Source organism: Entelurus aequoreus, linkage group LG18 (assembly GCF_033978785.1).
Source record: "Entelurus aequoreus isolate RoL-2023_Sb linkage group LG18, RoL_Eaeq_v1.1, whole genome shotgun sequence".
Lineage (NCBI taxonomy): Eukaryota > Metazoa > Chordata > Actinopteri > Syngnathiformes > Syngnathidae > Entelurus > Entelurus aequoreus.
Genome location: NC_084748.1, coordinates 39,140,261 through 39,154,511, shown reverse-complemented (window position 1 = coordinate 39,154,511; position 14,251 = coordinate 39,140,261). Strand labels below are relative to the sequence as shown.

At 42.2% G+C, this 14,251-nt stretch overlaps 1 protein-coding gene across 1 annotated transcript in view; it reads right to left on the bottom strand.

Annotated features, from left to right (window-relative positions):
* LOC133634125 (ribosomal protein S6 kinase beta-2-like) overlaps positions 1-9,120 on the bottom strand; it is a 37,550-nt gene extending 28,430 nt beyond the window's left edge. The window contains exons 1-2 of the mRNA XM_062027154.1: positions 8,910-9,120; positions 67-121 (exon numbers count right to left, since the gene is read on the bottom strand). Coding sequence (XP_061883138.1) covers positions 67-120 — 54 coding nt within the window. The 5' untranslated portion in view covers position 121; positions 8,910-9,120. The remainder of the gene's footprint in view (positions 1-66; positions 122-8,909) is intronic.
* Positions 9,121-14,251: the final 5,131 nt, after the last annotated feature.

Here is a 14,251-nt window from a genome sequence, read left to right as displayed (position 1 = left end):
AGCAAATTGTTATGTATTTGGTAAAGTATGGAAGAGTAAACTTGAGAAAAAGTGTTGAAGACAGACCTCTGCGTCAGAGACGTCTTCAGTATCCAAGTCGATGTCGAACACTCCCGCCATCCTAAAATGGAGACTACATATAGTCAGGCAGTCATTATATCAACAAGATACAGTATACATTATACTGATTTAGTATAGTATAGATAAGTGTGTGAACCAATTTGTACAGTTTAGCTAAACCATAGCAAATAAAAAAGTTGCATGCTAAAAGGAGAACTGCACTGTTTTAGGAATTTTGTCTGTCGTTCACAATCATTATGAGAGACAAGAATACGTTTTTGTTTTTTTTGTTAAAGGTTTTAAAGATGATTTTTTTAAAAACGATTGAAAGATGCGGCTAATAGGAGTCACCGTTGGAGCCTTCAAAGCCCTCTAAAACAACTTCAAAACCCTCTAGCAACGTTTTGTATACACAGTGCAAGTATAATATTAATATATATTGATATATATATTATGTTATGAATAATATACTCGCCTCCATGGCGACAGATAACAATATGTATTATGTTCAATATTTACCGTATTTTGATCATCTTAATCATTTCTGGGACTGATTTCTTCCTCGCATTGATTTCTGTTTCCATAGCAGCACACGTCTTGACTTCTGGTAAAAAAATATGTGTTCCTACTTCCGGAATGAAACACGAGTGTGTTCTAATCATGACAGACTTGGTAAAAGACAACAAAGAAGATTATTTTTGGATAAATGAGGATTCACTTCTTTATACTTTTGAAGCTAAATATACTGCCGCTTGTAGAAGCAAGCAGTATCGGCATATCGGAGAGGGACAGGAATTGGAGTACAGGACACTGATCGCTGACTTTGTGGAGTGGTCTCAGGCGAACCATCTGCTCCTTAACGTGGACAAGACCAAGGAGCTGGTCATCGACTTCAAGGAGAGAACGACCCCTGTGGAGCCCATCAAGATCCAGGGCCGGGAGGTGGCACTAGTGGGGCAGTAGAAGTACCTGGGAGTCCACTTGAACAGCAGACTAGACTGGATGGACAACAGCAAAGCTGCATACAAGAAGGGCATGAGCAGACTCTTTTTCCTGAGGAAGCTTAGGTCCTTTAATGTGCTGTTGGAGATCTTTTATCAGTCTGTTGTGGCGAGTACCCTGTAATTTGCAGTGATTTGTTGGGGGGAGCAGCACCAGCAACAGGGACTTAAACCGGATTGACAAACTGATCCGGAAAGCCGGCCAAACTATTGGCACGCAGTTGGAGGCGTTTGTGTCAGTGAGGGACAGGAGGGCACTGGACAAACTGCTCACCATCATGGAAAATTCTGCCCACCCACTCCACCAGACAATTGAGGGACAGCGGAGCTCATATTCCAACAGGCTCCTTCAGCTTGTTCCCACAGTGATTCAAGAACTCCTTTATTCCACACTCCATCCAGTTGTATAATCACTCGCCATACAGCAATAGATGAAATCTGTCAACAATTATCTATGTTAGCTACCTCTGTTTGTCTATAATGTATATTTTCTGCTGGATCTACTCTTTATTTTATGCTGCCCTTTTTTTTTTTTGCTGCAGCTGTTACATATACTGTAATATTGTACATGGAAATTGGGATATGTTCTATATTGTATATATTATATAAGAATATAATATAATAAAATAATATATCAGTACATATTATATACTGTATATATAATAGGGGTGTAACGGTACGTGTATTTGTATTGAACCGTTTCGGTACGGGGGTTTCGGTTCGGTACGGGGGTGTACCGAACGAGTTTCCACATGGACATATTAAGTAGCGTACCGCACGTTGTGAAAACAATGCACACCGAGGCACAACACACGGCATCCTAGTGTAGCCGAGTGTCCTGGGTTCGCCTATACGGTGTACTTATATAATAAAATTATAAACGGGAGACATTAGAGCAGGTTCGGTAGCCACCGCTTCTTTAATGTAAAACTTCACACACTTCCTTCCACAACCACACACATAGACCTCTTACGTCACAGCCCTACGGCAACTCTGGAGGGACAAAACTCCTCCTCCTTACCTAACACTCCCCGGTAACTTGGGACACCCTGAACTGTTTGTTACATAAGCAGCGACCGGGCTACGATAGACTGACCATACGTCTTCTTTTCACCGGACATGTCCTCTTTTGTGGGGCTGTCCGGGCGGAGTTTCTTAAATGCCTCAAATGTCCGGCATTTTGAGTTAGGGTTGCGTGTACTTTCAATGTACGTTCAGGGTTAAGAAGGGGTTAAAAACAAAACAAATTGTGCACGCAGCAGCATTCGTGAGGGAGGGGCAGAGACAGAGAGAGCGAGAGTTAGGATAAACGCGCATGCGTCGCCAGGCTCTGCTTTTTATCCATAGATTTATCAGATTTAATTTTTTATTATCTATAGCAGGGGTGTCAAAAGTGTGCCCCGGAGGCCATTTGCTGCCCACAGCTAATGTTTTAAAGGCCCACGGCACATTCTAAAAATACTATTAAAATAAACAAAAACATAACAAAAGTGAAATAAAAAAGCTTAAAGGTTAAATGTAATTTAGAAAAAGTTGCAATGTTGACTAATAAACCAAAGCTCTTTTTTTTTTCTTTCAAACTGTCATTGCTCAAAACATAATATTGAATCAAAATCAATGTTATTATGAATTATTGACCTATCCAAGGTTCCGATTACTTCACATCAAATATTCCACAAAGAAAAATATTTTTGGTGGAAGATTTTTGCAAATTTGGTAAATAAATAACCCAAAAAAAGTACATTTTGTTGTTTTCTTACTGTACAAAAAATGAACCGAACAGTGACCTCTAAACCGAGGTACGTACCGAACCGAAATTTTTGTGTACCGTTACATCCCTAATATATAATATGTAAATATTAAATATGTTATATTTTATATTGCTACTACGGTACATTTTTAGTCTACTCTATACCTGCATTATTATTTCCATCCTTACACTTTCCATCCTTTGTAACTGAGCTACTGTGTGGATCAATAAAGTTTGTCTAAGTCTAAGCACGAAGGACGAGTGAGACGTTGGAGCAGACGGAATCCGAGAGAGTGAAGTGAAAGCGATTTTGACGCTATAAATATCGAACTTGGAGCCAAGCTATTTTGACATGAATGGATTGCTTCCCAAAAATTAACAGGAAACGTCCCCGGTCAGCCGGACCAGACGAACAACTGTCCATCGAGTGAGTCACTATAATATCGAATATAATACACGCAGCACGTTATGCGTGTTAATACAATCACAGTACATACGCTGTCTGGCTCGCTCAGCTGTGTACAAACAAAACATGAAATGTGGGCTAATACTTTACAGATACTGTAATATGATTGTTCATGTTTTTCAGTCAGTACAAATTGGTGTCGTATCTCAGTGTTGTGCATTACAAACTCAAACGCGTTTCTTGTTGACGTAGAAGCTAGCTTATCGCTTGCTGTAGTTAGCTTCTACGGCTAATACTGAAGCATGCCGATGTGTTACTACGCTAGAAAAATAGTTCCTCAGTGTTTGCTCTTACAATAAACATTTCACAACAGCTTGGTTATTATACAGGTCACGGAACGTAAATGAAGTATTGTTGATGGTTTTTTAATGCATTTTTAAAGTGATTTAGAGGTAGAATGTATTGCTCCCATTAGCTGCTTTGAATTTTTATGTTAGAAAGCGGAAAAAAAAAAAAAGTGTCTTCTTGTCTCACATAAGGATTGTGAACGATAGCCAAAATTCCAATAAAAATATGCAGTTATACGCCATACAGTCATCAACATTTAACTGATATGCACCATTCTAGGATACAGTTATAACTGCAGGCTTTTAACACAAATGCTAAGTCTCGTAAACATGAACTTCTACCTGCACACTTGTAACGGGTGCTAGCTGCTGTGGCTGTGCGATAGTGCGTTGTGTTTTCTTGAGAGCACCACTTGACAGCGAGTTCTGTGACTTGTAGCTCATTGGCAAGTTCAGCTTGACGTCACTCTTTATCAGTGGGAATGTGTGGTCACCGGTTTGAGCCTGGCGTCTGTGCGCAGGACTGGACTGCGCAGGATGACTACTGTTACAATGGTGGCGTGACTTGATGAGAGAGGGGGTGGGAGTGGGTGTAACGGATGCCAGCAAGTGCGGTGGTGCGAGAATCGTTGTGTAAACCTCACTCTCCTACCCTTATAGCTGCACAGAACAGCCTGTGGCTTTTAGCTGGCTGGCAAGCGCTATTCAACTTAACTCTCAATCAGTGGGGATTCGTGTTTGTCCGTGAGAGCTGGACTGTGCAGGATGACCACTGTTACACACTTTCACGAGATGCGCATATTTACTAGATGAGTGGTTCTCAAAACTTTTCTCACCAAGTACCCCCTTAGTAAACACTTCGCTCTCCAAGTACCACCATAATGACCAACATTAACATACAGGAGCGTAGTAAGCCGAAATATTTATTAAAACAAGGCAGATGTTTTATTTAACAAGTATATTTATTATTTTGGGCCACTGTAACATTACACACAGTTTGAACAGTAACACTACGTATGAATATTTAATCAAGTGATTCTTTGGCGTACCACAGGATGGAGCCCACCACCATACCACAGTTTAAGAATCACTGTATGAGATAATATGCATCCGGAATTTGGTTAGCATGTTTACATTAGCGACACCAAGTGAGCTGATAAACTCTGAATCTGAACTGTGACCTTTTGTCAGTGGTGGGCCATCAGAGCCAGCAAGGCCTTCTCTGCTGGTCTAACATAACCAGAAATCATGATCATAATTATAAATGGTAAATGGGTTATACTTGTATAGCGCTTTTCTACCTTCAAGGTACTCAAAGCGCTTTGACACTATTTCCACATTCACACACATTCACACATTGATGGCGGGAGCTGCCATGCAAGGCACTAACCACGACCCATCAGGAGCAAGGGTGAAGTGTCTTGCTCAAGGAAACAACGGACGTGACGTGGTTGGTAGAAGGTGGGGATCGAACCAGGTTGCTTGCACGGCCACTCTCCCCACAACGCCACGCCGTTTCCAATTAAAGATAAAAGTATTTTTTTCTTTTACTTTCCCTAAATATCTAAAAGTATTCATATTCTCTTCATGTCATATTATGCTCCTTCCAATGCTGTTGTTTTTAGATTAGAGTTTGTATCCAATCAGAATTCAGCTATCTCATGTTGCCATGCTGCACAAAATCTGCCCGGGGCCTTCAGAATCAACAATGCGTCTGTGCACTGTAAGTGAACGGACACGTAGAGTTGATAGACAATTGCGATAGCCAATCAGATCAAGACTTGTTGTCAGTAAGGCCTTCTAGCTGGCCTCACGCTGTGATTGGATACTCACTTGGGAGTCCTAAGTGAGTATCCAATCACAAGTTGCGAAAACAAGAAGAGGCACTGTAGCCATACGAGCCATAGACAGCCACAGAAAACTCACCGGTACAATAACCACGAAGATTAAGTGTTTGTCCTACACCTAGTAATCCGCTGTGGACAGACGAAGCCAAGCAATGCAGGTTTAGCAAGCGGGAAATACACTTTTGGAAGGCAATCACATTTTGGCACGACAATGGCGGCGAAATGGTTTGCTCGCCACTTTCTTACGAATCAACCAACTACGACAATACCACTGGCTTATGCGGCGTCGGATGGGTGCTACAAATTGTGAGTTCAAATATTGTATTTCTTTATTTTTTTATGTTTCATTTGTTTTATACAATTCTCGTATGTTTTAATTGCTCATATGGGTTTATTGAATGTTAAATGCGCCGAAAAATAGACCTTTTTGTACACTGTTGAAGGGACTCAATGACCAGTAGTGTGCAAGTGTGTTTCTGTATAGTATCTCCAGCCGTGTCTATGTGGTGACATAAATTACAGTATTTTGAGAGGTGAAGTCAGACTAAGGCCCCGTTTACACTAAGCCGGAAAAGGTTATCCAGGGTAAATCCCACCTAACCTTATCCGTGTCCACACACAACAATGCCACCGTTTAAGACTCCCTCCCCCGTCTGTCCGCCGGCGCAACGCGACTTAATACGCATGCGCGTAAAATGCGCACGTCAGTCACCTCCAGTGTTTTGCTTTATGTGCAAGTTCTTAAATTTATCTGAACAATATCCAGTGTTGTGGTATTTCATTTAACTGGAATCCAGTGTGCTGTGGGGCCCTATTGTAGTGAATCACACCTGAGCCATCATAAATTCATCAAATCTTTGTTAGACACGCAAACAATGTGATAAAGAACATTTTCAATCAAACTAGGGATCTAGATATCTGGTCAGGACACTCCTCGTTCTTTTGCCTTCACCTTCATTGTCCATTTGTTTTTGGTGACTTTTTGTACTCTGGACATAGACGTTGAGTCCGCGACATACATGGACAATAACTAATACAGTCTGCTTTAGGGATGTCCCGATCCGATATTTGGATCGGATCGGCCGCCGATATTGGCCAAAAAATGCGTATCGGCAAGGCATGGAAAAATGCCGATCCAGTTCCAGTTTTTTTAAAAATTCCGGTCCGTGTTTTCCGACGCACAGATTTAAATAATACATTCCACTTTTCTGCTGCTCCCTAATTTCCGTTCCGCATTTTCCAGCACACCTTCAACACAGTCGAGTATATGTCCTCACGCAGTTGCCTTTAGCTGCTGGCATTACACGATAGGCTCTTTCCACTACCTGAGATCGGTAGGTTGTGAGTTCAATCCCCGGCCGGGTCATACCAAAGACTATAAAAAATGGGACCCATTACCTCCCTGCTTGGCACTCAGCATCAAGGGTTGGAATTGGGGGTTAAATCACCAAAAATTATTCCCGGGCGCGGCTACGCTGCTGCCCACTGCTCCCCTCACCTCCCAGGGGGTGATCAAGGGGATGGGTCAAATGCAGAGGACAAATTTCACCACACCTATTGTGTGTGTGACAATCATTGGTACTTTAACTTTAAACTTTCTTCTTGTGTCTGCTTCACACAGACAGCAAGCGCACCTTCTTACACACGTCACATACTGTCACGTCATGCGCCACATACGTATACGCACTCTCCCAGCAGAGAGGTAGCAGCATGGCTAACGTTAGCTGTGATGCTAGCGTAGCCGTGCGAGCGGTAATAATGAAGGAAGAATTAATTCATTCCCAAGAAAAACAGCAGGGGGTCCATCGTCTGGCGGTGGTTTGGCTTCAAGTGGGAATATGTCGAACAGACAACCGTAATTTGTCAAGTGTGGGGCAAAAGCGTTGCTATAAAAAGTAGCATTACTGCTAATATGTAGCATCGTTTGAAAAGTCCCCTGCTAGAAAATGAAGAGTGTTTGAAACTCCGCACGTCAACATCTCCATTGTGTATTATTCAAACTCACTTAATTCAGCTGGCTAGTTGTTATCAAGAGTACTAAAACCCTTTTCAACATGAATCTGACAACTAAGTAGGCTAAATAACTTTAAATTTTAATACATGCTCGGATAAGGCCAGTATCGGAATCGGATCGGAAGTGCAAAAACAACATCGGTATCGGATCGGAAGTGCAAAAACCTGGATCGGGACATCCCTAGTCTGCTTTGCAAGTCCAAATGCATTCGCTGTTTTCCGTAGTCTTCCCTTGTCGGCCAGGTAATACATAGCACACGCTACCTTTTTTATCATATCCACGCAAGCCCGCATTCTTGTTGACTCGCCTTCGACAAATGGACGAAGTTTTTTTGCTAAGTAGAATCACAGCTGACCTGGACATTCGAAAGTTCTTTTGCCGTCTGAGAAGTGTTGTATCCGAAATAGCTGCAACCGCGTTCCCTTAAGGTATTCATGTGTGATTTCCAGAAGCGTCTGTACATGTAAAAGAAGGAGAAACACGGGCATGTCTGGATGACTCTCCTCCATATTTCCAGTGGTTAGTTCCGAGTTACGAAACAGCTTTATTACGAAGCTGGCTGTGGAGCGTTCTTTCTGACGTACCTTCGTGCGTGGGGCGCAGTCTTTCTGGCGTCACTTTCTCTCCGAACTCAGTTTGTAAACGATCAATGAGTTCATACAAAGCTAAGAACCGGAGATCCAAGAAACACACGGCGCACTTACCGGTGTAAAAAAAATTGTCCGAGGAGGGGGACCTTAAACGATGGTTTAGTCTGGCTAAAACGGGGCTGAGGCTAAAAAAAATGTGTTTAAGTGGTTATCTGGTTTAGTGTAGACATAGCCTAAGTAGGACATCACTGAAGGCCTAGGTGAGAAATGCCACTTCACTCAACACTAGACAACTATTGACAGACCTGCTTGAACTACTCTGGCACAAAAATTGACTGAAAGATATCATGACATACATTTCTTGAGCTAATAACATAGAATCGTAAATACGATTGACACAGCCAAAGAAATGATGAAATTTGCAGGTTGATGGGTGGACTTCGGTCATAAAAGCAAGAACTGCTTGGCAACGGATCAAAGGCAGACTTGGGCTGTACTTTGCCTTTGATGGGTATTTCTCCGGGGTTAGGACAACATCAGGGCTTCGTATTTAGATGACATGATAAACTAAACTTGAGCAACAGGCCAGGCACCTTTTTGTATTCATGACTAATGCGAAGTGCATTACACCTCTTCGAATTTGTCCGTGTAAAAATAAAACACAGTCAGCACAACCAAAACACGTGAGCTACTATGACAAAATGAGCTTTCTGTTGAATAATCACGCCCTCCAAAGACCTAAAATTTGTTTTTATTTTCTACTTCTTAAAGACAAATATCTACTTAGTGACTACCCAGCACAATCAACGCAGATCACTTATTTGAACGATGTTTTAAGCTAACCTAAAAAATCTACTGTCAGAGATGCTAGCCTAAAGTTAGCTTCCGTCTCACCTGACAACACTCCTTGATGTCCGCCTTCTTCAGTTCAATCACGAATGCGCTGACTTTATAATCAAAACCACTTTTAAACAACTTATTGTGTTTGTCATTGTTTTGCTTCTTCTGTCAAGTCGACGTCAGTTGGGTTTGTTCGGCTTCAAGCTGCCCTCATGTCGGCTTCCTGGTGTACTGACGTCATCGTAACACGTCATCGGGTTTTTGCCCTCCTGATTGGCGGGTCCCAAACGAGTAATACGTTGGGCGTTTTTACGTTTTCAAAAAGGACACTTTTATTTTAAATATTGTATTGTACTGCTCACTGTGGAACAAATCCGAGCGGGGCCAAACGATGCACCCCCTCATAAATACTCTACTTGCATTATATTGTAATTTTTAAATTTTTCCAAACCCCAATTTAGCTCATGTTTTGATTGCGTTTTCTCTTTGAGGTGAACCCTTTTTTTCTCGTTTTTTTTCTGCTTCACGCAATTGGTCAGAATGTGTGCTGCTGTATGCTTTGGAGATGTTGTGTTTTATCACTGTAAATAGTTAGTAGTTAATTCACAAATAATACACACGACCAAATTGGCGGCTTTTTTTGTCAAATTGAGATGTATCTTTGTTTTTACATTTTATCATGTGTTTCCGTTGAGGTGAAGAAGGAGCTGAGACGGAATGCAAAGCTCTCAATTTACCGGTCGATCCAGAACAAGCTAGTCAGGTTACTTCTAGACCTCCACCCCAGATCACACCTCACTCCTACCTACTTCTCCAACGTGTGCGGGCTCAGGGTGGAGGACAGAGTAAAACAACTTGCACTGAGCCTAGTCTATAAAATTCGCTACACCTCCCTGATACCGAAGTACATGTCAAACTACTTCCATAACGTAAAGGAACGCCATAACCACAACACCAGTGGGAGCTCCACAAACCACGTTAAACCCAGATTCCGATCTAACAAAGGTCTTAACTAACTTTCCTTCTATGCCACATCAATATGGAATGCACTCCCAACAGGTGTAGAAGAAAGTGCATCTCTACCCTCCTTCAAAACTGCACTAAAAGAACACCTCCAGGCAACTACAACCCTCGACTAACACCCTCCCCCTTCCACATTAGTGATGGGATCGGCAGTTATTTTGACTGTACTGAATCACTAGAATCAGTTCCTTAAATTGATTCGTTCAAAAAATTTGTTCACCGAATCCCCCCCCCCCAAAAAAAATAAAAAATAGGAGGGGGGTGGGGGGGCGGTGCGTAGTACAGTACGGAAGCGTGGCTGCCAATTTGCGCCTACGGCCCCTCCGACCACCACCTATCATTCATTCAACATTCATTCACCGGTGTGAGTGGCACCGGGGGCAAGGGTGAAGTGTCCTGCCCAAGGACACAACGGCATGGTAAGAGGCGGGGAGCGAACCTGCAACCCTCAGGTTTCTGACACGGGCGCTCTACCCACTAAGCCATGCCGTAATAATAATAATAATAATAATAATAATATGAATCAGAATTGATCACCTAGGACAATTTTATTTTTGTTACAATAACTGTGTAAATAATAGCCTATGTATGTGTACATACATTAGTTATTATTTTTAACAGCCTGCCTTACACTTTACCCCCCGCCCCTCACCCTCGCGTCACTGCTGCTCAGCCTTGCCCTGCCTGCACTGAGTTTCTTTCTGTCTCCTCTACTCTCATAACTTTATGTGTTGAGATAATGGGGACGGGGCGCGTGTGTGTGTTTGTTTTCATGTGGCTTGAGTCAACATTTGCCGTTAGCTTGGAGAATGAATGGAGAACGGATGCCAATGGCATGAAACATATCCCCGCGACGGGAGGAGAATCACTCGCGGCATTGGGGCAAGCAGAGCAGAGAGCGAGAGCGTTGTCGTTCACTGAGTGATTCATGTCGTTAATCCGCGGTGAACGAATCGTTCGCTCAGTCCCTCCCCCCGCCCACATGATGAGTATCTGGCTGCGTGGTTCGCCGACGTCGAGTGTTCAGTGAGTCACAGAATGCGCCAGTTCCACTCATACCGGCATGGTCGCGGCGGAGCTCAACTGAACTGAGAAAGGAACGAATCAGTTCATGAAGTGATTCGGTTCAGTACGTTCACTCAAAAGATTTGTTCGTTCGAACGAATCGTTCGCGAACGACACAACACCACACCACATCCCACCTCCCCGGATTGTAAATAATCAAATGTATATACAGTACTTGTTCTTATGCTTTCTGAGCTCACTATGTTCACTGCTCGCTGTACATATCCTACCAAGTCAGACCTACACTGTTTCAATGTCCATTTCTCAGATGACTGAAGTGCTGATGTCAACCAAACCTAACCCCCCAACCCCAACCCCCTCCACATCCCACCCCCCGGATTGTAAATAATGTAAATAATTCAATGTATATACTCTGATGATTAACTTGTGTGATGACTGTATTATGCTGATAGTATATATTTATACCATTAAAACAAGTTGAAAAACTTATTCGGGTGTTACCATTTAGTGGTCAATTGTACGGAATATGTACTATACTGTGCAATCTACTAATAAAAGTCTCAATCAATCTACGTTCCCATCCTCACGATGGTCATGAGCTTTGGGTTATGACCGAAAGGACAAGATCACGGGTAGAGGCGGCCGAAATGAGTTTCCTCCGCCGGGTGGGGGGGACTCTCCCTTAGCGATAGGGTGAGAAGCTCTGCCATCCGGGAAGAGCTCAAAGTAAAGCCGCTGCTCCTCCACATCGAGAGGAGCCAGATGAGGTGGTTCGGGCATCTGGTCAGGATGCCACCCGAACGCCTCCCTAGGGAGGTGTTTAGGGCACGTCCGACCGGTAGGAAGCCACGGGGAAGACCCAGGACACGTTGGGAAGAATATGCCTCCCGGCTGGCCTGGGAACACCAGTGGTACTTACAAACTACGACATATCATACATGTGCAGGAAAAGAAAGAGGAAAAAAGTGGAAGAGGAGAAACAATGCCAAGATAAGGTCAGGAGCATTTTTGGAGTGCTTTTCAACTTTAGCCAACTTGATGCACAGGTGACGAAGGACCAGTGTAAATTTGCAGAACAGTCTGATATTGATGGGAATGCACTGGCTACAGAGATTGAGAACCTTCCAGAACTCCCTAAAGCTCAAATGCCCCCCTTTGAATTTCTCATTTACTTTCTCAAAATGAGATCCATTGTACTTGTGATCTTTGGGCAGCTCTACGGATAGCTTGCAATCTTCCTGAGGCCGTTGTATCTGCAGAGTGGAGCTTTGTCAATCTCAAATGAATAAAAAACTACTTGAGGTCCGGAAAGACTGAGTGGACTGCAGTGGTTAGTGTAAATAACAAAGTAGGCCATCAGATTTCTTACAGTATCATAAATGACTTTTCCCACAGAAAAGCCAGGAAGCACAGGTTTTAAGGAGTAGGTGGTGTATTGAGGAAGAACAGAGGAACAAAAATGTGATTTAATGGTCAAATGTGCGGATTAAGGCAGTTTATTTAGATTTTTTTCCACAAAACTTTTTGCACGTTGTTATGTGCATTTACATAGTTTTAATACATAGTTCTTCAACATTCATTAGTTGCTTATTAACATGCAAATTAGTAACATATTGGCTCTTAACTAGTCATTATTAAGTACTTATTAATGCCTTATTCGGCATGGCCTTATTATAACCCTAACCCTCTAACCCTGGTCCTAACCCTCTAACCCTAACCCTAACCCTAACCCTAACCAAATAACTCTAAATTAAGTCTTTGTTACTTAGAATATGTTCCCCATACTAAAGTGTTACCAAAAACATATAACTTTGTCTTGAATTTGAAAAAAACAACAACGTATTTTTCACTAAAGAAGGGTTCGGTGAATGCGCATATGAAACTGGTGGGGTTCGGTACCTCCAACAAGGTTAAGAACCACTGATCTAGAAGTATTCATATTCTCTTCATGTCATATTATGCTCCTTCCGGTGCTGTTGTTTTAGATTACAGTTTTTATCCAATCAGAATTCAGCTAGCTTATGTTGCCATGCAGTACGAAAACTTCCCGGGGCGTTCAGAATCAACAATGCAGGCGTCTGTGCACTGTAAGTGAACGGACACATACAGTTGATAGACAATTGTGTCAACCAATCAGATCACGATTTGTTGTCAGTAAGTCCTTCTAGCTGGCCTTACGTTGAACGTGTGATTGGATACTCACTTGGGAGTCCCAAGTGAATATCCAATCAAAAGTTGAGAAAATAGGAAGTGGCACCGGAACCATACCAGCCATAGAAAGCCACAGAAAACTCACCGGTACTCACAAAGAAGGAGAGCAAAATGTTGATTAGGTAGCAGATATATATTTGCAAGGCAATTTTCAAGAAGGATACATAAGAGAAACTAGATCTTCGGCCGACACCGGAAGCTATCCCGGCGGTGAAATGGTTTGCCCAACACTTTCACACGAAATCAACCAACTACGACCAACTACCGACTACGAGCGGTACCACTGTCTTATACGGCATCGAATGGGTTCTACAAATTGTGAGTTCAAATACGTTATTTCTTAATGTTTTCATGTTTCATTGGTTTTATACAATTAATTTTGACAGTACCATCTAAGATATGTTTTACTTACTGAAGCGGGTTTATTGAATGTTAAATGCGCCAAAAAATAGACAATTTTGTACACTGTTGCGGCGATTCAATGCACAGTAGTGTGCAAGTGCGTTTCTGTATAGTATCTCCAGCCGTGTCCATGTGGTGACATAAATTACGGTATTTTGAGAGGTGAAGTCAGACTAAGTAGGACTTCACTGAAGGCCTAGGTGAGAAGCGCACGGCCCGCCACTGTATTTTAGCATATATCTAAGGGATTTTATTGTTGCACTTAATTGTTTTCCTGAACTAAAAAATAATTTTTGCACATTGCTGTTGCAGGTTTCTGTTACTAAAAACAATAAACCAAATCAGAATCAGCTTTATTGACCACAAGTTACCTTTGCACTGTGCTCTCTCTGTATGAATGTACACATTAAATAATACCAATTAGCTAAAAACAAATGATTTAAGACTCATATGTAAAAGACTAATGAGACAAGATGACCATTTTAATGTAAATACAAAGCTTTATCACTTGGAACGTTCAACCCCAGGCCACTCTTGCAGCTCAACAATCAACATTTTGAAATTAGGAACCATGTGTGGCAGCCTGGACATCATTCATTCATTGGTATTATTTGTGTTATTATTGCATTGGTATAATTGATGTTCTTAATTGGGCCACCACCATGTACTTATAAATGACATGTCATTTGTAAAGACATGCCAGGCTAACAATAGGATAATGTAACAACACAAGC